Source organism: Acanthopagrus latus, chromosome 14, assembly GCF_904848185.1.
Source record: "Acanthopagrus latus isolate v.2019 chromosome 14, fAcaLat1.1, whole genome shotgun sequence".
In the NCBI taxonomy this organism is placed as follows: Eukaryota; Metazoa; Chordata; class Actinopteri; order Spariformes; family Sparidae; genus Acanthopagrus; species Acanthopagrus latus.
Window position 1 is genome coordinate 16,599,992 of NC_051052.1, and position 26,782 is coordinate 16,626,773.

Here is a 26,782-nt window from a genome sequence, read left to right on the forward strand (position 1 = left end):
TGCTTCTTGTTTAGCTGCTCCAACGTTAGGATGGAGTGAGCTCCTAATGGAGAACTCCCTCCACGTCCGCAAGTTTATTAGTCTGTCTAATAAAGTTAATGAACCTACATTAAAAAACGACCACTGTTGCAGTAGTTGTGGTTTGTTGGCGGTGGCTTTACAAGCCTCCTGCAGGATTTATATGTTGTTTACTGGTTTTCTAGGCTCTTCTCCAGATATTAAAAGCTCTGTTTCAGGGCAGGGTCGTGTTCTGTGATCATCATTACTTGATTCATGTGTCTAATTCCCTGATACGGACATTGTGGTGCTTTAAATCATCACTGATCTGTCTTAAGGGATGGGCCAGATTACTTCCAAAACATTACACCCAACCTCTTGAATTTAGATTTAGGTTTCCCCCCTCAGAAGCTTCCAAGTTCCAAGAAACTCATATTTTCTTCACGCTGTATTATAGAGACAGATATATCTTCCACATATGTTTTGTTCTCATGCTGGATCCGAGCCATTTGATACTTTTAACCTGTTAAGCTTCATGTGGCTAGTTTGCCTGACAATCCAGCACCACAGTAGTGCATTAAACTCCAACAAAAGCCGTCTACTCTTATCATGAAATGTCCAGTAGAGTCATTTCAGTTACATATTTAGTCCAAAATACAGTATTCCAGGATCAAATGGTGACAAAATATGATGATGATATGATGTCTGCAGATGCTTTCTCATGCTTCTATCTGTAAAAAGGGTAAAACACCAGCTGTAGAGGGAGCTTCTATGCCCACCATACAGCCTGCAACAGCCAATGAGTGATAGTGTTGACAAGTGACCCACTCTCTCTTTTCTCTTCTGTCTCCTGAGCCAGTTACACGACAGCTTCTGGGTGACTGATGCATCATGTAGCCAATGAGATTTCAAGTCCCGCAATATATAGTTTATATACATTTTTAAAGCCCTAAACTTGAACTTTTTTAATCAAGTTTTATACATTTTGCTCTTTGAAAAGGCTGTTTTTCCACCGAAGAACTTCTTCTTGACTCTGTTATATGCATAAAGTTGGTGTAAATAAGGAAATAAAGAACTATAATGAGTTTCTGACCCGGTTACTATCAAGCAGGGGTACTTGGACGTCACAAAACAACCTTTTTTAAATAATTCAGTGTGTTCAAACTCCTATACTATAGATTAATGCCACTTACAGAGCTTTTGACAGCCTGGGGGGGAAAACATCAACTCATAGCCATTCAGAAGAGTCCAGAACCTGTGACACAACAGCTTTAAATTTACTTTAAAATTCAGACTTCCAGTTTGATAATTTTACACTAATTTCACTGCAGTTAAGTGTGACATATTTGGTATTATCCGTAATATTTGTGATCTTGTCTAGAGCTGAAAATTAAATTCTGTGGGTTTAAATGATAGACCCACTGGTTGGTCTGGAAAAAAAAGTTTCCATGAGTTTTTTAAACGGTCGCAGCCCTTAAAATGTAATAAACCAACAATCCACCGAAGGGTGTGGATTCCCTTCCAAATTGGACCGGCATGACACTATCCTGTATTTACTGCACTTTGTTGGATAAATTGAAACAGAATATACAAATGAATGTGAGAAATGTCTGCACATCATGAGATCATGTGAGGTATTATTATTGGATTACTGCTCGGTGAACCCTTGTTTTCATGGGACGACATGAATTAAAACATGAAACACAGGAGATGTTTTTTTGTCCAAATGGTTTTTCAAAAAGGCTGGACGACATTCAAACACACAGTCAGTAACACAATAATAGGTCCTGGGTGGCAGGGATTCATAGAAACCATGTAGTGACTAACACTAATGCTGTGCATGTAGATATCTGGCTCTTAGTGGGGATGAGGCTGATCACTCTGGGATTAGACACGATGAGACAACTGGCCCTCGAGACTCTTTGAGTTTGGATCGAGTTTTTGGATGCAGGGCAGTGACAGCTGCTGGGAGGAGAGTCCTGGAAGTGGATCCTTGGAGTAATGGATTCGCTGGAGGGTGGGGAGGCTGATAGGATGATAGCTGCTGGACTTTGCCATGCTGAAGAGGTAGCGGCGGCCAGAGAAATTGGGTGGCAGCGTTGGACAGCGTTCAGGTGGTTGAGCGTCTGATGAGCTGCTGAGAGGGCGAGGGCTGAGACAAGAGCCTGGAAGGGGCTGAGTGACGAGAAGGCAATGATGTCGCCTCAGTGAGAGCTCGAGGAAATTTGTCTGAAGAGTGGATTGGGAGTTTGGGCCAGGGATTGTAAAAGACAGGGCACGTAGGCGAGCTGAGACGACGACAGTGTTGTACAGATTGTCACTTGATGAAGACGCTTGTTCCTGCCAGGTAATCTTGGAGGACAGACGGACTCTTGGAGATCATTTGGCTGGCATATGTTCTGGAGGAGGCAATAGGCAGCAAGTCTTTAGAGAGGAACGAAGTGTCAGCATTTCAGTATGTAAGTCCTTAAAAGCTTTAAAAAGACAGTCAGATAAGAGGAGAGTGTGGACCGACTCTGATGGTGAGGGATAACAGGATTGATCTAGTTTGAAAGAACTGATAGGTGTGTTCAGGCCCTGCTGAGATTTCTTTGCTGCCCCTTTTTTTTCTTCTTTCTAGCTGAGGCAAAAAAACTGTGATCATTCTGCAGTCTAGCTGAGCGACCACCATGCCACAACCTGTCGCTTGCCTTTCAGTCGCCTGGCGCCAGCAGGTTTCTTTTGTTGTTTGTCTTAACTGAACGCCTTGATATCCAAGCTAATGCTTTTTTTGTATTTTGGGGCTGTTTTTTAGGTGTTTTCCTGCAGCTGGTTCTGTCACCATGAACATCCCTGGATCTTGTTAATAATCTCCTTTTGTTTTGGCTGCAAATTGTCCTGTTGCCACAAACATGGCTGAAGACTGTCCCGGCATCTCATGAAAAACATCCCGTGGTTTCAGGCTGTCGATCGTCAAGGCGTCACTTCCAAAAAGTGGGCTTGGCCGCCAGCTGACCCATCACCAGCACCATCCTGCTCCCTCTGACGTGAAAGTCAGCTCATGGCAAGTGTGTTATGATCCGTTACATATCGTTGGTGTCCAGTCAAAACCACACTTTGCAAAATTTATTCTCCTATTTCTTAAGCTAAACAAACCATTTACAAAGTCACTGAATCATCTCAAATCTGCTCCGCCACAAAGCTGAAAACCTGACTGTTTTTCTTAGCGATAAGTGGTTTTGACTGGACGCCGTCGATGCATCTAAATATGTAACATTTAAAACGTCTGTGGTTTGCCAGCATTTAAATCTGGCGATCGGGGCTGCCGTGTGGCTAACCTTCTGCTTTCCTAATCAGAGAAGACACAACACAGGCTCCACACCAAAAATACAAATCGAATCAAGCTCGAAGGGACGATCTCCTCGATGTCAGAGACAAACAGCAGCGACCGTTTTGTCTCCGTGTCGCGGTGCTGGATTGCGAGGAGGCCTTTCGGGATTTCCTGAGCTGAGCTGATGAGTTGAAATCAGGGAAGAAGCTTTGGGATTCAAATCTGGCAACGTTCTGGTTGAAGTTGGCCGAGTGAAAAACAGCAGCTGTTAAACGCGGCAGACTTCTTAGTAGGATTTCTGTGAATGATGTCTGAACTCAAAAATCGAACACAGGTGAGCTGGCCGGCGTTGTGATGAAAGATAAAGGCGCACCGCTTTTTGGTGTAATTATAAGGACTCCCTGCGGCCCTTTCACCAAAGACGTAAGCTTTGTGAGCACGCTCGTTCTTCTGTTTACTCCAAACATCTCTTAAAAAGCCTCTCAACCGAATACAGAATGATTCAGGTATTTAAGAGGCAGGGTGTGTTCATGTTTGTGACCAAGGCCCATAAGAAAAGATTGATTTTACATGTGTTTCTGGTGGAAATGTCTTTTGCGTGCGTTTAAGTGCAGGGCTGGGGTTATCTCCAAACCTATGAACTCATTTAATTCTCTGTATCCGCTCCCTGCCCCCTTACAGCCAAAGTCCGCTATTCACAGCGCCAACAGATATCCACTCAACAGACGCTAAATAAGTTATTTTAATGACGAGCATGCCGGAGAGACAAAGAAACACTTGAAGATGGGGGCAATGAGAGAAGGTACATTATGCGACGCCCACTCCGCCACATTCTCGTTCAACATCATCATCGTGAAGGGAAATCCATTTTGGCCTGTCAGCTACAGCTCATTGACTTGCCATGCCAGCTCCCATCTCATTACTGTGCCTTCTGGTGCATTTTATTGAATTTCATCCCTCATTTCACCGAACTGTCACTGTGTCCATGTTTTTTGTTTTTTTTTGGCGTGTTTGTTTTCACAATAGAAATACACTCAGACGAGCACCGTTCAACGACAGATTGTTTTGGGACTCCTTCTGTCTCGATAACAAGCACAATAAATCTTTTTTCACAGCAGATGTTTTGACTTGTCGAAGCAGGAAAAGCACAGGTGGGATTTCTTAGATTAATAATGGTTTCATTCTATTTTGGTGAGCTGGTTTCAGGGCTTTGGTGCATTGTGCATGCTCACTTACCAGCAGTGTTTACATAATAACCTCAATATTCCACTGATAACCAGAATAAATGCCCAAATAAAATGCCTGAGACTGATGGGATCCGACCTGATTTGGACGCATCTTCAATCAGATCGTGAGGGGTGGTGTAAACCTTTTGATATTCTGATCAACAAGAAAATATTAACCATGTTAAAACACTTGTTTGGATTGTTTCCTTCTGCCCACGCTTCCAGGAGACACAAAAACACGGCGGTAGCAAAACCAAAACTATTCCGTGGCCGATACAACTTATCTGTTGGGAGTTTCTTTAAGGAGTTAAAGATCGTTGAACACCTCGATTGTTGAAATGCTCGATACGACAAGTTGTTCACAGAAGTGTTTGATAAGACGAGCGAAGCTGGAATCCACTGGACCAAATCAACAACCTCTGGAGAAGTTTGAAGGCAGCTGACTAAAGTTACAAGACTAAAACTAAAAACGACAAAAGTGGTTCCCACCAAGACAGACTCCTGGATGATCTGGACGAATGGCGATGCATATTCTCATTACAGCTGGAAAAGAAAAAACCTTCTACTGTTATATTTCCACCAGGCAGAACCACTTTGCACATGTCAAGAAGGATATGTTCTGATTAAATGCTTCAATGTGGGCATGTCTCAGGTTGAATAAACCATTGTTAACGTTGGTGGTCACACCTGTTCTCTTCCTGCTCTGACAAGCCAAAATGTCTATTCAAGAAAACAACAACAAACAGGCGAGCATAAAACTTAATAACGTTGTAAATCCTATCGTAAACTGACATGCACTAAACCTCCCCAAAAATGGCTTTGATCAGCTGATAGGAAAAGCTTTTTTTAATTCTCAGTTGATTTCCCTTCTCGTGTGTTTGTTCAACCTCGGGTTAAACTCTCAGGTCAGGCATGTGGCTGATTTGGCCGGTGAATACAAACTGTGATAAGATCTACAGTGATTACACTGACAGTAAACACCCTCGGTGATTGATGCTGATGAGATACTACACATCACATCTGAGACAAACCACCACAGGAGAAGGAGAAAAAAAAAAAAAAAGCCTGTCGCAACAAGCACATTCCTCCAGAGCGCCATTCATCATAATTTACATGACTTCAGCGAATAGTTTAGAATGGAGAGGGAGATAAAAGTCTGCTCTGGGCTGGACTGATATTTATCTTCTTCATCTGAATTCCTGTAATTTCACTGTCACTGATCTTCATGAAGCCCCTCCACAGGAATTTCAATCAGGTGGAGCGGGTGGAGGGGGGGGTTCAGTTTCTCCACAGGGATTTTTCTCTCAATCCCCTCAAAGCAACAAGGTCACTCAATAGTTGCCATTGTTCAATGTGGTTTATGGCTAAATTTATTCCAGAGGCGTTCCTGGCTTTGAGGAGATCATGACGGTGTCGGTTCTGAGCAGTCATGATTGTCCGATTGAGCCTTCGTTGAAGGTCAGGGGTCACCTGCCTGTCATCCTCCTGGTGTCAATCACAGGTTGACCTCTCTGACCGCGGTTGAGGAAGAAGGAGAAGATGCAGATTTTTCCTGCTGTCGCCTGCGACTCTCTCCGCCAGTCAAAACACAGTGACAGTTAATGATGCGAATGGTTTTGATCAGAAGGTCCCCGAGAGTTTACAGAACGAGGATGCCAAGTGTCTGGAAAAGTGGGACTTTTAAAGATTCCTCCACTGATTTTGCATTCCTATAACATTCCTGGACTCATGGTGACCAAATGGACACAGCAGAACCAGAAGTATCATTTCAATGTCTTTTATCCAAAACTCAACACAAAAGTCAAATTCGGTTGTATTCTGCTCGTAGCAGCTAATGTCACCTCAGGCTGCTATTCTAAAGCAGTGTGCAGGAGCAGGCTGCAGACGTCTGGTGACTTCTCTCCAACTCCACACCATCAGACTCTTTCCTTTTTCAAACTTGCAGATATTGACTCAAGCCTGGGAAAGCCTGCAAGATGTTGAGCCAGTCTTGCTAAAATATTAGGTCGAGGGATTTGTGAAACACTGATGTTATGCATGCTCTCTATATGTTAAAATGCTAATATGTTTAAATCGAGCTGTATTGCTTTTGTCAGTCAGTTTGCTAATTGATTGATGCTAACTTCCTGCGGCACAGTAATGTCTGTCTAAAGGTTTGAACTTTTCAACGTACTTGAAACATATTCCGCAGTATAAAAAGAGTGTTGCAAACACTTTGGAGATCAGGGGATCCCACAGGAATGACGAACATTTGCACACACAGCTCTGTTGAAACGGAGCTCAAAAGGAAAAAAAACGCCAAACTCGACGTGACCTCAAACAATATTTTATATGTTTACGTGTTACCCCGACCATTAAAAAAGAAACATTCATTTTAGTTATATTGGATAAAACAGCAACATCTTCTGACTGCATGAGGTCTTCATCACTGCGGGAAGCTGTGAGGTCACAACCAGTCACTGTTTTACTGATGTGTCCAACTAAATAAAGGATTTGCCTCGTTCTGCTCAGAAGAGCCCGAGGAACGCTTTTTGTCTTCGGCGGGATGAGAGTATATGGAAGTCTGGTATTACAGTTAGCCAAACAAAAAATACCACAGTGTACACAGAGTGTTTTAAGCTAAAGGGAGCTAGCGTCATCGATCTTAGGCAATGTAAACACCTGAAGTTCCCTGAAGGCTCCTTTTTAACAATCATTTCAAACACCCGCGGACAGCTAAATGGGACACTTTGCAACAGTCGTGGCAATGTTTGAAGTGTGAAGACGGATGGATACTTTAAACCTCAACGGGCAAAAATAAACCCCCTTGATGTATCGGCGTTTTGAGCCGCCTCTCGATGCGTCTCAATCAGATTCTTTAGGATTCCTTCAGTGTCCGTCTGCCTCCAGAGCAGCTAAATCTCAGAGGATATACGACCTCATTAAGCTGAGAGCCGGGGTCCCCCTGGAAGCACATGGCTCAACAGCCATCAATTTATAGACATCGGCAGATTGTTCGGATTCACGGAAGCCGCAGCCCCCCACACGCTACCTGCATCATGAACAGATGTGCCGGGAGCTGCAGCCCCCTGATCCAGCGACGCATGACGAATGGCTGAATTTCACCAAAGGCCAGGGGTCAAGTCGTATCCCTTACCCGACCCTGGCATTAGACACAGACGCATGATGTCAGTTCCCATGTGGAGGGCGACTGCGAACCCCTTTGACACGCCTCAGACTTTTTTCTTTTTTCTCTCCACGGGGCTGCAATCCCGGGAACCGTGAACCGTGAACCTTCAGTTCCCAGAGACCCACCTCGAAATTATTCGGTCCCGGAGGAGCCGCGCGCTCTCTTCCGTTCACCTTCACCCGCCATTCACAAACCCCCAGACGCCCACCAAAGTCACTCACCTGTGGAAGGGAGCGCGTTGTACAAGAAGAGGTTCACATTATGTGTCATCTTGTAGGTCATAGTTTCACCACGGCCCGGCCTTGTAACTCCTGGTGCACGGCGGCTTCTTTTCATTACTTATTGAACACTACACAGACCCACCACTTTGTGAATTCACTCCAAAAAAAGAAAAGAAAAGAAAAGAGGCACTGCTGCACTTTTGTGCTTCCTTTCCGTGGAAATCTCAACATTTGCCCTCTTTTCACAGAAAAATGGAAGAACCGATCCAGCGCCTACTGATGTGTTCCACCACAGCTTTTAAGATGCATGTGCTTTTATTCAGCAGATGTTGAATTTAACGTGTTATCTGTGTCATCACTGGATAAAAAGCTGATTTCATGCAGCTGTTTTTTTTTCCTCTCCAAACTCTGTCTTTCCAAAACATGTGGCTTGTCTTTTCCACCTCTGCTGTACGCCACCAAACTCTGTTCACAAAACCAAAGAATAAAAAAAACACTGAAAACTCTTCCAGCGGCTTAATTTGTGTTTCCAGTTTGACTCTTTCTGGCGTTTTTTTTTTTTTTCTTTTTTTCTCATGGCTGAATCTTAAGACCTCCATGGCTGTTCTCTCAACAAACGCACAGACTCAGCATACATGTCACACAGCCCCATGATGTATATATTCCAGCGAAACAAAGGCCCATTTATCAGATTAGAGTGCCTGTATGTGCAGCAGCAGCGATCATGTATTGGCCCCCGTGTCACCCATCGCTTAGAAAACTGGGCCTTGTCTAAACTTCCTGCTGTTTTTATATGCTTCTGCGGGTCAGGGGTCAGCTGACGAGCATGACAAATCACAAGATAAATCAACGTCTGAAAGCATTTTGTCATCGGCGCACTCGAATTCGATGAGCTTTAATTCAACGTAAAGAGCCTGGATTGGCTCGTGTTGTTACTCGCCGTGATGGACGATGTTTGTTTAATGGTGAACTTACGTATACACTGTGCAGACACTGCATTAGCTGGAAGTGCTGAAACATAACACTTGAGTTGCACTACAGATTAGAATAGAGCAAACGTTTTCTGTTTATGGAAGTTCTTCGGTTGGATGTCGTACTTCATTAAGATGGCTGACTATGACTATTTTTTGTTGGAGTCATGTTTCTGGGTTGAAATGTGGTTTAAAACTCTCCAAAAAAGGCCACTGACTAATGCACCAACATCATTTTCTCTCTATTTCCTCTTTTTATATCAATTCCAAGATGTGTCTCAAGTCGTGCAGGCGGCTGACAACCTTTTATTAAAATGTCTTTTAGCTTTAGTACCCGTAATTTATTTTGTGCTTACACTTTCAATCTGCGGGCCCCTGAAGACCGAACCAATCAAGCCCTGAGTGACACACCGATTGAGCCTCAGACGGTTGAATCAATATGGCCGGGATTAGAAGTAAGACTCTGTTGTCTGAATAACTGCGCTGCTATTTAATTATGTTACTGCTTCGCTGGATGGAGTCGGGGCAGTGCTTTCATATAACCGTCCTCAGCGCTGAGCTGAAACTCTGCCGAGTCTGTTTTCCTCTCTGTCACTTTAGGTAAAGTTTAATCACAGTCTTCCTAAAAGGTATTTTTCCGGTGCTTTAAAGAAGTCACTACAATCTGTCGTGATAATTACTGATCTGGAAATAAGATCTGCAATATCATTTCTTACTTTTGCTGCAGCGTGAAGGTAGTGCCGCATTTTTTCGAGGCTGAGTGTACTGTTGGAAATCAAATTTTCCACTTTTCTTATCAGTTCTGGTTTGACTCACTCACAGTGAGCTGAGGGTAATACCATCTTGAGAGTGTAATTGCATGGAGGGGAGATTATATTATAGCAGGAGGATACAGCGATGACTTCATTGGGCTCCTGCTTCCAAGGTTAGCCTGGCTTCGTCGTGAGGAAGAGGCTCGTTATGGCGAAATGATCACGGGAATTGTAAACACATGTGGACAAGAGGCACGAGTTAGGTGTTTGGGGCTTGGACGATATTCAGAAGTCTGAAACAAAACACCCGTAGGCTCATCATTTACCATCATTCAGGCTTTTTCGATCCCAGCACCGATCGAAGACTAATCGTTCAAGTATGGAAGTCACTCGTTCCAACCTGCCCCTCCCCCTCCTCTATATCACTTTGAGTTGTTTGTGGTTTTGTCCGCCACACAACAATTCAATTACGATGAGGTCCCCGCGACCTGCCGCTCCACATTTTCCTGATTACTTCTGCTGGGTGACCAGCAACAGACTTCAAGTCCGGATCAATAATCAAACCCAGACCAAAAAGAAGAATGCCGTGCCCAACCCCCACAGGGCTGTGAGTAAATGAGGAGGAGGAGGAGGAGGAGCAGCGAGAGGCCATAAAGAGCCAAAATGTTTAATTAGTTTGACCCTGTGAGTGCCATGGGATCGTCTCCACCCACCCAGCAGATGAATAGTGCTAATTAGCTGAGTGGGAGATGAGGAATACTCGCAGGTAATTCCGCGCACGGCTCTCATTGATTAGGTCAGAATTAACCTGTGGACTCATTCCTCTCTCGGGGGGCTGCGGGGCGGACATCTTTGTCTCAACTCCAGATTGGGTTGGACGTTCGTCTGCCACATGCGGGACCATCAGTTCTGCGGGAAAGCAGCCACTTTGTCGCTGGCACCGTATTCAGGATCAGACCTGAAATGATGTTTCTCAGACTCACACGGCTCCTCTGTTCAACAACAGCCATCGTTTCACTAATAGTTTCTCTTATGTAATGAATCATATGAAGCGTATTTGTGGCAGAGCTATAAAACTGACAGCAGCCTCACAGCTCACTGACATTTTCCAAACGCTAACTGAGCCAATACGGACTCACGATACGCATATTAGCTGCAGCGGGACGGGAAACTGTGGCTCACCTCGAGTGCGCGTCTGAGGCCAACAGTAACAGAAGTGGCGGCGAGAGCAGAGCAAAGATGATTATCTTTTCAACAAAGCTGACTCGGGGAAACATTTCTGCATCGATCACAGGTGAGGTTGTTGATAAAATGCTACATAAACTAGCTGTTTTTTGGGGGCCTCCAAATTCACATACAGCCAGTATGTTGGGTCCATTCTGTACCAGCTGCGTATAGGATTGGCAGGAAAACCTTGTTAGAAGATGAATAAGTACATATCTAATTGTTTTATTTATATAGCTGTGCTTTGAAATTCTGTAATATTGACAGGCTAAAAAAGTGATCTCCATGAATAAGACCTGCATAATCACTCTAAATACACTATTAGCTTTATTGACTTCCCTATTGATTGATTGCATATTTTGCATACACACGACATTGCATGTCTGGCGCTGTATGCCAAGAGCAAAGTATTAGACCTCATTGCAAAAGAATGTAAATGAATTTCATTATTTTTATGAGGTCAGCGCTGAAAAGAAGCCATCAAATTTATGCTAACATAAGCAGCTCTGGTTTTGTTGTTTTTTGTTTGATTATATGCAAAGTGTTGGCGGCACAGGAGGTGAAGCGTGCGCTGTACTTCACATGTTCTGGACTCAGCAGAATGTTTGAAAACCTGCTCTGTGACTTTGAGCAGCCCTGGCACCGCAGCCAGACAAGGATTTCCTGGGTAGAGATGGCGGGGTATGTCGGGGGAAAAGGCGGACGACGATGCGGGGAGGAATGCGGTCACATACGCTGGTGTTTTTGAAAAGGAATGCCCGCAGGCTGCGCATATTTCTGCTCATTACACATCAATTATGGATTCTTCTGGATGAAAAGATCCCACCTGTGACACTGGAGTGAAAAGTTCAGTGGATCCGAGTTTGGAAAAAAGTGGTTAAATGAGTTGAAATTCCAAAATAATGAACATTCAGTCCCACATGTCGCAGCGAGTGTCTGTCTGCTCCCAAAGTAGAAGCATCTGCCGAGCCGCTTTGTGACCGCACATCTGTTTCTTTACAGTGAATTGGACTGCTGTAAAAAACGCAACCGGAGGCCAATGAATCTTTGTTGTCTTTGTTTTCGATCATTTGTTTCTCGTAAACATGTTTCCTTTCTGTGGATGAAAAAGTATTTTCTAAGCGCTGGAAGCAAAGACATATCTGAGGACTGTGAGGTCAGGACGAGGGCGGTTGGCCAGCGGAGTTCGTCAGACCTCAACAGATGACATACAAATCAGAAGGAGAAATGAAAGCGTAAGCAAAGTGTGAGTTTACGGTTGGTATACGACTCCCTGGGGCGCCGTGCACTTCTTCACAGCCTGTTTGACACCAAACACATAATGGGGCGGGCAGGCAGTCTCTGCTGATTTGCCCACGGCAGCAGCAACAGCAAGCTGCAATTCACGGTTTGCTCTTTGAGAAACAAACATTCCTATTCCCTTTTCTGAAAGTTGGTTTCCTGGCAGTGTTTACACAATGCACAACATCCACACAAACCAAACTGAGATGGTCTACAGTTACAGCAGAGCCTTCGGAGGGCTCAGCCTCAGTCACTTAATGATTAATTGTTCTCCAAACAAAGCCGAGCCGCATCAGGTTGAACTCATTTACAGTCGAGTGTTTGAATCTCAGCCACCTGCCGTTCCCGTATCGTTTTACCATTGATCAGAGTTCAGCGGAAGCGAGGCTGAGAATCAACAAACATTCGTATCCGGAAGAGGAAATCTAATGTTTCACCATGTTTGCCCGCAGTTGGCCCGCCACAAGATTCATATCAGGACACCAGATGTTTTTAGAGAAAGAAAATACATATTTAAATGTCTAATATGTGAGAATGTCAGTTGGAAACATAAAAAAAATGACAAACTAAAACTAAAATGATCAACATAATCAGATCATGTTGAAGAGATATCCACTGAAGTTAGCATGCTAACCAACTAGCCCTGGCACGTCCTGATCCAACACCAAGCTCACTGTCAGGACTGCTAGCTACATCGCTACCTCGGCCAACTAGCTAATGGTAACCACTGTTAGCAGCATTTCTAATGCTGGTCAAATGCTGCCCCCTATTTGCTGGCAAATTCTTATATATTGCACCTTTTTACATGTCTAAGATCTAAATCATATCCCATTATTTTATTGCTTGTGGTCTGAATCTTATTGTTAAGTTTCAGAAGAAGGTTTGGCACCCCGGTCTAGACAATGAATTACTACTGGGGTGGACTCTTCTCCTGCCTTTGCTGTTTATTCATCACTGATACAAGCAGGGTCTGGTTCCACGGAGTCCCGCCAGGGTCTATATTTGGCCCACAGTTAGATCCGAAATCTCCACCGGGATAAGTTTGCAAATTTGCAGCCCTATATTAGGAGGAATTCTGGCTGTGGCCCCTCCAATCCCGTATATATGAGAGTGCTATGAAACTTTATATGAGAGTTTATATCAAAAGAATCTCTGCTAATGCGGCCACACAGAGCCAACATGCGAGGATTCATTACACGAGGACAGAAGTGGCTTAATGGTTATGCGATGCAGCGTTGAGGATATTCAGACATTCAATTACAGACTGGTTGGGGTCAGAAAGCTTTGAACCGCAGTTATTTGCGGTCTCCCTCCTCCGCCATAACATTTTATCAGTAAGCCTCGGATTTGACTAAAGTTGCAGACCCTCATTATAAGGTCGGCTCGAGACAATGTAGAGTTGTGAGACATCTGAAGAACATTAAAATCCAATAAAGATCCTCTGTAGTTTTTTTCTTCTGTTCAAATTGCCACGGTTAATCCTGTACGTCTTCAAGAAATGACAGGGCAAAGAGCTGTGTGGAGAGAACACGAGATGGAATATGCCATTTGTCACGGGCAGCATCTCCAGCGACGTGAATTTACTGCTCGTTCTGGCTCACCGCCAAGTGAGCACAATGCTGTTTACTGACAGAAGGAAAAGGGGTTCTTCCACATCGGTGCTGCGATACTCACACATTTTCAGGAAAGTCTTGTTGTCGTTTTAGCAAACTTCCTGTCTGTTTTGCAGGTAGCGATCCACTCCCTCCTCTACATCACCACACTTGCACGAAGCCTCTCTTTTACCCAACCATTTTTCTTTATAACCGTGCCAACTGTTAGTAATATAGAAGAATATAACACTTACAGCTGCTTTAATGAATCATTAGCATTGATTGGTGCAGCTTTAAACCAATCCTCCCTCCTGCTATCTCGTCCACGGACCCTTTTCGAGTCTGATTGGATGATAAAAAACTCTGTCCTCCAAACGAGAAAGATCTTAAGAGGAGATAAAACACCAGCATACCTAATATCACCAAGAATCTCGTCCACGCAGCAGCGTTATCAATCACTCAGACTTTCATGGGCCCGACCGAGGTTTCCCTCCGAGACCTCTCCACCTGTGGCGGGACTGCACCGCGCCAAATCAAATTATAGACCCGGAGTGTGATGAAAAACAGCATACCACGACTCCCATGTGAGTCCTGCGCCTCTTCATAACAATGTGTGATAAGACTTTGGGAACATTATCCTCTATCCTATATCCTGTGGTCTGCCAACTTTCTCCCATCACCTTATCGAAAAGCTTTGTTATGCCAAAGTCGGTGGGAAAGCTGAGGCTATCCCAGCTGTGCTGGCTTCACTTGTATGATCTGAACAACACAAAATGACAAAATCCTAATTATCTGAATCCAGACTCCAAATGTATCAGTACAACTCACACAGCACACAGTTTTTTTTTTTTTTCTCCTGACAGTGTCCCAGCTGTTGTGATGTTTTTGTGAAATACTGTGCTGATTCCTGGAAGCCAGATAGAGAGCGGGAGGGTGTTTTTGAGCAGCAGGCTCACTCAGGATGCGTAATTGTCTCTCCGACACAGTGAGGTATCCCACTCCATGACTGACACATCTCACCTCTGCCCATCCATCCATCCATCCATCCATCCAGTTTCCCCCCGCTGGCACTGTCTCTCTCCCAGGCTCAGATACTATTAAACACACCGCATTAGCCGCATTAGAATAACAGGGCTGCAGAAAAGGACCCTGACCTGTTTCCAGAGTTGCGGTTTCCGTAATGAGCTGCTATAATGCTAAAACCTCACATGTTGTACAGTCAAAACCTTAAGATAGTCACGATAGTCATTTTTGAGTGCATGCACAGCTGTAGCTGTACTGTAACCATTTAACTACTAGGAATGCCACCAGACTCCCTTAACAAATCACATGATTTTAAGAGTGGTTGCGTGAGGAGAAACTTAGTGAAAACAGCAATGGTGAATACTAAACCAATGGTGCTGTATTGTAACCGATGTCACCCTTTACACCAAATTTATAAATAATAAAACATATTGATGCTAAACATTTATAAATTCAGTAAACCGTTACCTATAAATTCTACTAATTTTCAATCTGTGGAGAAAGTCCCCAGACTCCCTTTAAAAAACACTCAATTTTGAATGTTGTTTAGTTATGAGAAACTTTATGAACTTTATGAAATGCTTCCTAAAACAAATGTGCAACTGTTTTAGCTAACTTGTTAATTCGGCAAACGTTATATATGCTGTTCTTAAAATACATATCTGTTTGTTCCAGTGATGTTGCGTAAGGTGGAGCGGGGAAGTGAGATATCGGATCACTCAGGACGGATGGTGACACCACATGTGAACAGCCTCTTAGTTTCTAGAGCATGCAGGGTGGTGTCACTTAGACTGGTGTTAGCAATGCCAGAAAAATGCTATATCACCCACTCAAGCCACTGGCACGACACTAGCTGACAGGCGAATGGACCTTTTATACACAAAGACAGAAATATCTTCATGTAAAATGTTTGCCGAATTAACAAGTAGCCCCAAAGATTTAAGAATGTGTTTTTAGACAGTTTTACAAAGTTTATTTAATTTCTCCCAGCTCAACATGTCCCAAAATTAAATGTTTTCTTAAGGGAGACTGGTGAATCTTTCCACAGACAAGAAAGTGTAGCCTATGTTATTTACTGTATTTGTTAATTTTGACATGTTTACAGTCAATATGTCATATTCTTTAATACATTTGATATAAATGGTGAAATCAGTTGACATGGTGTGTTTGTTGTTGTATTGTAAGGCGGACTTTAGTTGCAGAAGCAGCGATTCCGTGACAGACGTTTTTTAAAGGAAAGGAATGTTTATTTTTAATGCTGAATTTACAAGGAGGCACCAATAATTTAGAATTTACCATAGAACGTTTGCCAAGTTTCCCCTCGTGCAACAACTCTTTAAATCACCGGATTTGTAAAGGCAGTCTGGTATTAGTGTTGTTATGAGTTGGATGGAGATAAACACGTAATTTACAGGCCAGCGAACCACAGTTGATGCGTCATTTAGGGTAGTTCCCATCTGTACTCAAAACGAAAGCTCTGACTCAATGAGCCTGTTCACGTTTGGCATCAACATCTGTTCTGAGAGATCCGTTCACAAGGGGACGACTCTGTGTTTCATTCCTTCTTGGATCTACCAAAATTTCAAAAGATGTTTGCATGTTGTGTCAAAGGCCCTTCAAAGAAAGGAACATGCTGTGAGTTTTGCCAGAGGAATGTTTCAGTGGCGTTTGTTGCCCACGAGATCGAGATCCTGAATCATTTTCTCAAAATATGCGGGGAGGACGAGGCCAAGCTCTACCGCAAGACATCTGACTGGCAGACGGGGAGAGAATCCATCGAATCTCTCGCAGGTTTTATTGTGGCAGGTTGATGCGCTCATTCTACAAACCACATGGAAAAAAAGGTATTGAGTTATTTCAGTCGGCGCAGAGCGGACACATTGTGATATCTCATCGGTCCCAGTCTGCCAGCAGAGAGGGACTTGAAGCATGAAAAGATGCCTGACAGCTGTAGGGGGGGAAACATATGCAGCTGATAAGCTTGAGTTAAAACAACTGGGTGTTCAGCTGGAGGTGATCACAAAGTGTTTCTGCCAGGAAAGACACATTCCAGTTGTGACAAGCCTCGGCTCCAATTAGGAAAACCGCAAACACAAACACACAGAAAGACGAAAACAAGAGAAATCAAATTAGAGATGCCACGTTGTTGTTTTTGAGTCAGCAGCTCACAGCTTCAAAGAAAAAATATTGCAATGAGTTCAAGAGTGCAGGAGAAAGAGACTGAGGGAACAGCGTTACTGCTGTCACATGTTGTCCTGTTCAGTTTGGACACATAATCTGCACAAATCAATAACAAATGACAGCATCATGACTGATAACACCAGTGAGGCTCCAGCAGGGAGTCAAATTTGGAAATGCTGCCACCTAGTGACCAAAGTTCAGCTGATCAGACAGAGATAAGATGAGTTTAAATACAGATGTTCAGCCTGATTTACAAATATATTGATTCATAAAGATCCTGATTATAATATGTGAAAAACTATTTACCAGCTGTGTGCGTGTTCAGGCAGTTATTAGTTGTAGCAGTCGTCAATTATACGGCTTTTATGTTTTATAGCTCGTGTTGTGATAATTTAAGGGTTATGCCTTTCTGTAAAATGTCTTCCAGCTTTAATGGTTTCTGCTAATTGGATGATTAGAATTAAAAACCCTGTTTATGTGACGGATCACATCTGAAGAGCTTGGGAGAGGAGACAAAGAGGTGTTGTGATGTACCGGGAACGACGACTGCGATTTCAACATTTCAGGTTAAAAAGAGAAGACAAGTTAAAAGGGAGAGACTGTATGTACTTATATTTTACTCAGTTGCAAGTAAAACTACTGCTACAGTTTTGTATTTCTGGCCATATGTCAGGGTTTAATTGGCCTGTTTTGCGATCAGATCACCTTGTTGACCACAAAACCCAGATGATTGTACTCAATTACGCAATTCTTACATGGTGTAAAAAATGTAAAATTACAGACTAGAAAAAAACACTTACACAGATATTTAAGAAGATGTAACAATCTACTTCGACTAAGGAACAGCCCTTGGCATTCAATAATGAAGTCAGAACCATTAAATGACATTTAAAGGAGCACCATGCAGTTTTTCTCTTTGTTATCATGACTGAATGAACTAAATAAAACAAACTAACCTTAAAGGACAACCCAACTGTTTATATGTGGCGGACCCTGCCGCCCTTCTGTCCTCGGGACCTTTTTTTCCTCTGAGAACAGTTTATGGGAAAAATAAATACTTCTGAGTCTTTAAAATATGAAAATTCTGAGTTTAAATGTCTTCTTCTAAACTACATAATGCCCCTTTAATGCATATAATCATTCATGATCATCTTGCATTGTTCAGGCTAATTATCTTCAAGGAGAGTCATTACTTTAAAGTTAATTAGATCTCTTTATCTCTGGCTTCAGGACCAGTTATGATTATACAGCCTGATATTCAGCCTTATATGAAGATACAAAAGTTTTAATTAGAACATACAAATATGGGTATGACACAATGATATTTATATTTTGTCCCATCGTATCACAAATCCTCATAAAAACAGACATCCTGTCATAAATGTGATGACAAGCTTTAAGAGAATGAGCTTTCAGACGAACTCCACCGCTGCAGTTCCACCTGCGGCCACTTGGTGCTGCTCTCTCAACATGCATCACGCTGCTGAGGGTGACACATGACATTAAGGGGCTAATGTGGTAAATGGATGAAATATCCCAGGCTCATTTTTCTCGAGGTGTACTGATAAGTCAATAAAGCAGGTAAAAGCCTCATTTTTCTTATTAGATCTACTCTACAATCACGGAGGAGGAGATGGAGATAAAGAGCAGCAGCGGAGAACTTAGTCATTTTAAGTCTTTGAGGCAATTAAGGCGAGGATTGTGTGATTCAGTATCAGGAAAATGCCTCCAATATTGTCAATATTCCGTGAAGTTACGGAGCAAAAACCAAACCACTGGCTCTGCCACACAAAACGGCACGTCCTCCTTAGTTACTGAATCTTTGACATTCCTGCGTATGTTTACAAAGACTCTCACAAAGCAACATCTGCTTTAAGCCTGTAAACAGCTGCATTTAGCTTTGTGCACATTTTTTCTTCAGAGATTTGAGGACATGATGATGTTTTATACAAAAGGTCCTTCTATGAAGCATTATAAAGGTACTACGGCCATTATAAGTCATTGTAAGATGCTGATTATCATTCATAAGACAATACAAGCCGCTTTTAATGCCGCTGTAAACAATTACATGAAACTTATAGACTTTAATTGACATTATCAAGCATTGGTAAGTGCTTATACATGATCTGACAATAAACTTGTGCATTATACTAGTATGCAAATGTGAAAAGTATCTTAGAAGGGTTTAAAAGAGCCTGACCACAAGAACCTGAATATGAAGCCCGACCCCAAACTAAAAGGCACTACGATCTGTGAAAAATCGTACAATGCACAGAACACAGAAGTCTTAATGAAACTCTGCTGTCAGGCTTGAGCTGAGCTGTTCTCTTCAATAACTCGGCTTCTTTACGCTCTGTCAACTAGTGGCCAGAAACATCCCAAAACTCATCATCATCATCGTTAGAGCGGTGCCGGGAGGGAAGGCTGATCCCTCTGTCTTTGGAAGGAAATTCCATGGCTACAGTCTTCACCTCCTCATCAATGAGGCCTTCCGACTCGGCGCCAGTCACATGGGCATCGGATGAATGCTGAGAAAGAGGCTGAAACACGTGAAAATGAAAAGAAATCCTGTCATCGTCATATAGATTTTTTAGAAATTAGATGCAGCACTGGTGGCAGGAAGCGACAAACATTGGTGCGGCCGACGTTTTTCCGAGGCCGGGATGAAAGCCGCCATTTAAGCGAGATGTAAGCTAACGTAAAACCAATTGAGTCGAGGAGGGAAAACAGCACAAACCAGATATATACTTTCTATCCACTCCAAGTTGAGTGAACTGCACGGAAAAGCCTATTACCGCAAGTACCTATTTTCCATAATGAGTGGGGGGAAATGTGTAGCTTTGAAGCAAACATCTATCAGACATTTTACAGTTTTCTCAAATGAGCAATCAGGGGTATTGATGTACACACACTCTTAAATACAAATCCGCGGCTCTCGCTCAAAAGGGCTTTTACCGACAAATCAGGCGAGCTGAGCAATCTTTTCGAACGCCGCCTCGAGTAATCTGATGACATCAAACACAGTCAGCGCGGAGCGACGGAGGTGACTCTGAAAGGAGTTGTCAAACTAAAAGCACAGGTTGATTTAAAGGGATGAGTTCGCAAGAATAAATGTAAATTCAGTAATTATCAACTAAAACCTCAAGTTGCTGACCGTCCATCAGCCTAAGGACTTTTCACTTTTGGGTGAACTTATCCTTTAAAGTCAATTTTTTTTTTGCAAGTAGCCAAGTGCTTACTCCGATGATGTATTTCAAGTTCATGTGGAAGTGTATTAGAGCTCACTGGGACAGACTTGATTAATGAGGCTTTACTGCAGCTCATGCAAAAACACGGAGAACAGACGCTTTGCTGTTTTTTTATTTAATTTTCATATAATTAAAAATAAGTAGGATAATGTATTACAGTTACAGTCAGGAGTGGGTGTGAAAGAACTGCATATTTATGAGCCTAGAGGAGTAATATGGTTAATAAAGCAACCAGATCAGTGTGTTCCAGTGGTCTAAGACACAACTTCATATTCGATCTTGGCCAAGTCGCCAGGATTAAATGTTGGTTAAGGATTCTGTGAACTACTCAGTGTTGCTGACAATGTACCAACATCAGGAGTGGACCTCCATTTCAGAAGTGTCAGACATATGCTGGACGATTTCCAGATTAACTTGTGGTGACAAATTCCAGATATTTTCTCGTGGATGTTGAAGCATCTCTGGCCGTGTTTGTGCAAAACTTCTATTTTAAGCCAAGGCATGATATTTTCCTAACCCTAACCAGCTGGTTTTTGTGTCTAAACCTACTCAGAAACACAGTATTGTCTCAACATACAACTGGAAATACGCTGTTTGCTGAAGTAAACATCGACAACATTCATTTTGTGATTGGGTTGTTTCATCTTTTATGTAAATCTGCCACAACACCCACACATAAAGAAAGCACGTTTATGTACTTGATACATGCTGTGATGAGACCTTGCTTTTTTTCCCCCCACAGATAAGGAATGTATCACTCACAAAATGATACAATGCTTCATCTTTTATTTATTCTTTTTATATACATATTGGGTATTCTGTCCTCAAGAAGAATGTTTAAAAAAAAAAAAAAAAAAATTGAAAGACCTGGAGTTCATTTATTGAAAGGATTTCCTTCCAAACGCTGCCCCACACATCAGTTCATGAGAGTTTGAGGTCTTTCTGAACAGCTCTGAACAGCTGGACCACAGCGTCCGTCCACGCCTCTCTCTCCTGCCGGCTGCTGACTCGAGCCAGCGTCTGAGTCGTGTAGACCAGCGTCAGCACTGTCCTCTCAAAGTCCTGCTGGCTCAGAGGCTGCCGGCGCTGGGCGAGCTCTGCCGTGAGACGGCGAATGTCGGAGAGCCTCTTGGGCAGGATGTCGTCACAGATGACCTCCAGCTTCTCGACGCTCCTCATGGAGGCCAGCTCCTCGTCTGGGATCAGCATGGAGTGTTCTGCGCCTTCTATCTGCATTCCAGCCAGCAGGATCTAGGAAATATCAAGATAAATACTGAGGAACTTACCGAAAACTTACCAAAAAAGCACCCAGAATACAGATCGTTTCTTTCATTGATGTCCAGAAAACTTTGGGACGACACTGCTCATGAACAGCAGGACAGCATCAGCAGTGTCGTAATTTTTTTTTTAATCAGGAGCTATCAGTGTTGGAGGTCAGACCACAGACGTGCGGCTTGTACATTCTCAGAACATTCAAATTGGTTTCCAGTAATGAACCCCAAGCTAACTATTCCAGTACTTCTTAAAAACTGACCTCAAAAAGCAAGTTGACATCCTCCACCGAACGCTGGAACGCGGGGTTGATCAACCAGTATGTCCCATGCTTTATCCTGTATGCAGACGGATACAGAGCTAGAACACACGAGAACAGGAAATTGGATTAGGGGAATCGCCCTCATACTCAAGAAATTAGGCACCGCATTAACCATCCTGGCATGCACGTGGGTGGGCCAGAGGTTGAGTTAACACGGATGCATTACTGCTCAAATATTATGCAGGTGTGACAGTCTGGCTCCAGCTGTGCAGAGGGTTAACTGGTCTTTGACCTGAACCGCAGATGGCCTTTCATCTACAAGTGGCAGTGGAAGAGGGGGGGCAGGTGTTGTTGACCTCATTTGGTCAGATTTCAAAGTGGTGGTCCGTATAAAAGTAGCAGAGCATGGGCCCCGAGGTGTACGGATAGGGCCGAATGAAACCCCTCTCATGATTTCCTGTGGGTTTGTCGCTACAAGTTAGCATTTGAACCTTTGTCAAAAGAGCAAAACATTGATTAGTTGGCCTTTGATTTTTGTTTGTGTAATTTAACCAAGTATGAAGTATCCATTTCTTACTTTTCATTTTCAAAAGATTTGATTTGAAAGACATTTATGGTTTGAAATACTTAACAATGACTTTACAGTACACCATTCACCCTGTAATCTAGTGGCATTGTCTTTTCAAATAATTCAGTTAGTTCTTTATCGTTAAGTCAAAGTCTGTAAAAAAAAGAACTGAGCAACATTTTTTTTTATCTCACTTTTATCTACTCGAGCCATCTTTTGGTTCACTGGCTTAAAATGCAAAAGTTTGCTAAATTCTTAATGATCAGAAGGACATATCTGTGTCCAAGGAATGATTTATGAACTATGATCCCACGTTCTGGCGATCTACATTCTCAATTCTGCATAACAGAGCTGTGCGACAGAGAGCACATATTCCCACTGGTTATTAAAGGTCTTTGGGAGGTCAGGTCTTAGCAAGGTTTGAATAAAAAGGAAAATGAAGAGGTATAACAAGGAAGCAGAATAACCCCATCTTCATTTTTCCCTTCCATACCAATTATATTATGACTACGTTGCCGCCCACACAGTTCAAGATTTCATATAATAAGATCCTCATCTGTGTGAGACTCGTACACCAATCTGATGATGAAAAGTAAAGTTGATTAGAGCTGAAAAGGGATTCACAGCATAATACAGTAAGTTAAACCTTCCTTTGCGTGTCTTCAGACATCTGTTTTTCCTCAGTTTCACATGCTGTTGCCATCCAGTGCTTGTTTTAGCACGGAAGCCGATGCACAGATCACACACATAGATCTTAATGAGCTGTACAGTAAAAACAATGGGTTGCATCTGAATTCGGATCCAAACGTCCTCCTACCCGACAGTGGCATCTACGGTGCGCTGCCGCGCCAATTCTGCAGTAATGATCGGGCCTGCTGCCTCAACAGCCAGATACATTTAGTTTTATAGCATTTGTTAGACCAGCCAAAGCCACATGCACCGGCTGATCTCCTCATGTACCTGCTTTCAGCCTGTGTGACCGCCAGTTGGAGCTCTGGCTTTGTTTTTATAATCTGGACACCATTCAGAATGTAAAGAAAAGAGAATAATTAACCTCCCAATCTGCTTCAATCAATATTATCTCAAACCTTTCAACTCTCAAATCTGCCCCAACCACTGCAACCATGGCCAAATAAAAAAAAGAAAACAAGCTCAAGAGCCCAAAGTCCTCCAGCACATCAGAGCCACCCTTGAAAGATGTGTAATTTAAGTGTAATTATATTTTGTTTCCTTAGATCAAACACTGACTTGCAGCTGTGGATGCATCGCAACTTGTAGGCAAAGATTTACACTCTTCATTGAGTGACTGACTCCCGGATGCACGATCAGCGGCGGAGGAGGAATGACTGTGCAGTCATATTAGATCCTGAAGAGACACTCCAGCTTCAGTGGGGCATTGTCAATGAAAACAAAACTACACCCCGGGGAAAGTGGGCTCATTACAACAAGGGTTATGTTACTAAAGGATGGAGCTGCTGCTGGGGAATGACAGCTTGGAGGACGACCCAACGCTGATTTGCATTTAAAATTAATAACCTGAGATTTACATAAAAGTTGTTTCTACTACTCTCTGCTATTGTTTGCTGTAACCCAAGACTCCTTTGGCAAGCAAGAAAGTGTGTTTTATGTTCCAGCAGCAGAAACACCAGCTTGGAATGAAAATGTTATTGCTGCTTAGTGCTCACATAGCTGGAGCACCACAGGAACAGGCCACGTGTCTTATAACACTTAAAAAGCTGCAAACAAAAAATACTGACATGGATCAAGTTCAGGTTGGAGCAGTAAGTAAAACAAGTTGAGGATTCATAAACATGACGCAGGTGAGCTAAAAGCAAAGTTTATAGTGTAGAAGTTCGAAAACACGGTGCAGCAACAGACTGCTGAGAAACAGGACAAAAGGATACTAATAAGAACTGCAGACAGACCGGCGGCCAGACAGAAGAAGGCTGAAAAACAACAGACAATCTGGCAGGAAACTGAGGGAAATTCCTATGGATATACCGTATACTGAGAAGCTGAAGAGGGGATGGAGAACAGGTACGCAGCAAAGTACGGAGCTCAGGTGATGACAAGGAGTGGGAAAAAGGGGGGGAGGGAATATAAGGGTCTGGAATGAGACCAGAATTAGAAAAAAGACTGCTTCTGTAGTTGGATGCACACAGTGAGGCCACAAGGGACTTTGCACAGTCTTACAGTCATTCTCAGACACCCCTGGATGCCCTGGTAGTGCACTGGAAAACTACAGGGAGGGAGGAAGGTCAGTGGGCCGCAATTAATTCAACCTTTAACCACACCGAACATGAGACAAGAATAAGTAAGCTATTTTCTAACTGCATGTTTAGTAGCTGTCTGGTACAGCCAGCTGCAGAGCTGATGCAACAGATTTTGAGCTGTAGTTTCCCCGGTAAACAAACTGACTTCTTGACTTCTTCTTCTGGGCTCGTTAGACAGAATGGGAAGGCCACGTTTTTTGCAAAGGGAATTGGAGACAGGACAGCCTAGTGGATCCCAGTCCTGTCTGCTCTGCCTAGCTCAGGGACACCCTGGCAGCGAAGAATGACTCCAGAGGACAAAGAAGGGCAGCAGAAGAAAGGGAAGGCTGAAGACGCTGGGTGACGTTTCATAGCCGACAAAACATTTCTAGGCGAACTTATCCTTTAAGATGTATAAGTGTTATCATGTGAACTTAAATTTAAATAAAACATTACAGCAATTTTCCTAAATGTAGAGTAAAACATATTTGTTAGTTTCAACATGCACATGCAAGGGGACCAACTAACGATTAGGCGATTAATATGTTTTTCTAATTTGTACTTTTCTCTCTTATACAACATCTTAGCTTTTCCTGCTGCTCATTCTAATCCTGCTCATCCCTCATGCCCGCCCCAGCGCTCCAAACAATCAGCGTTTGGACGGGCAGGCTTCCCCCAATGCCATTATGCACAGGCAGGGAACTTGTAATCTCCTGCTAACTGCTTGCAAGGAGATGAGGGAACAACAAAGATCCATTAATTAGCAGGGCTAAATGGTATTCCTGGCTGGAGGGATGTCTTGATGAGAGAGAGAGAGAGAGAGAGAGAGAGAGAGAGAGAGAGAGAGAGAGGAAAAACAAACAAAAATATAAACAAAATGGATGTGTGGATGCCTCTGGCTTACGCTAAAAGAGGGTGAAAAGGACACGGGAGAGAATAAAATGTTTGCCGCAATGACCTGTCGTCTGCTTAGCATTTTCAATTCACCTCCAAATGATATTAAAATACAAACAAAGATGCAAAATACATTTAGTTTAGTTTAGTTTGTAAACACAGACTTCCACATTAATTTACCCACAGTGAGACAAATAAATGAGGAGCTAAGATACAATGAAGTCACTTTGTTTTGCCAGGGAAGACGATTGTGGACTGTGGATATTACAATACTGGGGAGACTGGTGATGCCTTGGGATACTGAAGAATGGTGACATATTTACATTTTTTACTGACCACGCTCTCTTAAGTGATACTTGGCATTTCTTTCTCATGGGAAAATTGTAGGTGACCTTTGTCTTACGTGTACAATTGTGCACAATTCTGGGACACGGAACACAAAACAGAAAAAACAGGACCGCTATCAGTCACAGTGTTTTTCTCTCCTAGTCAGTTTAAGCTTCATGTGACTTATCCCGAAAATTCAAAGTTATGTGAGTCCTGAGAAAGGAATTTCCTCAGTGAGTGGATCCAGTAACAACAGGCCAGTCACTTTTCACTGGAAAATGATCCGGTGATGTCCTACACGTTGCAATGATCCCAATATCTCCTGAAGATAAACAAATTCTTTCACACACACGCACACATTTTTTTTTTTAAATCACTTTTAGGGGACATAACATTCTTACATTCATTTCCTGGGCGTTTACCCCAAAACAACATCAACTTTTGTGCAAACATGTCTTCACTCCAAAACATGATGGTGGGAATTACAGGGTCCAGCATTTTGGTCCCAACAAAGCTGCTGGACCCCACATCATGAGTGGGCTTCATTGGACCCCACAAATACAGAAAAACAAGAACCCCCCCACACACACACACACATACAGAGGACAACCAAGATTAAAAGGTAATGAATGTTTATTTTTATTTCCCAACAGGCTTCTTTCTTACATTCAGATATAATGTTGGCATGGAGCAGGTGAGTCTGCACGGCCCACCTACCTTTTCTGTGGTGCTGAGTGGCTGCCAGGTAGATGGACAGGTAGACGACGACGAACAGAGCCCACAGCTGCGTCATGTTGGATATCCTCACACACTGATCGACTCACACAAATGAACATCACAACGGTGGGTGAAAATGCTCTGACTGTTGTGTTTTGGCATCTCACATGCACTGCTTTCATTCACTGTTTTCATTTTTCTGTCCTCTCCTCCCTCCTGACATCCACCCTCTTCTCCCTCTCTCTCCTGCTCTTTTCTTTTCTTTTTTTTCTGTGTGTGTGTGTTCTCTGCTCAG

General features: G+C 43.0%; 1 protein-coding gene and 1 long non-coding RNA gene across 3 annotated transcripts in view; one reads left to right on the forward strand and one right to left on the reverse strand.

Moving 5' to 3' along the window:
* LOC119032262 overlaps positions 1-26,782 on the forward strand; it is a 57,646-nt gene that overhangs the window by 28,592 nt on the left and 2,272 nt on the right. The window contains exon 2 of the long non-coding RNA XR_005078824.1: positions 26,424-26,613. This is a non-coding gene — a long non-coding RNA (uncharacterized LOC119032262). The remainder of the gene's footprint in view (positions 1-26,423; positions 26,614-26,782) is intronic.
* On the reverse strand, positions 20,399-26,765 carry LOC119032261 (protein FAM180A). Of its 2 annotated transcripts, none has more exons than XM_037121232.1 (3): positions 26,488-26,765; positions 21,730-21,827; positions 20,399-21,446 (listed from the first exon to the last, which is right to left on the reverse strand). In XM_037121232.1, exons 1-3 carry the CDS (start codon positions 26,561-26,563, stop codon positions 21,117-21,119), a joined length of 504 nt encoding a protein of 167 aa, XP_036977127.1. In that variant the 5' UTR covers positions 26,564-26,765; the 3' UTR covers positions 20,399-21,116. The 2 variants fall into 2 exon arrangements, with proteins under 2 accessions (XP_036977127.1, XP_036977128.1); XM_037121233.1 differs by lacking the exon at positions 26,488-26,765 and adding an exon at positions 23,115-23,498.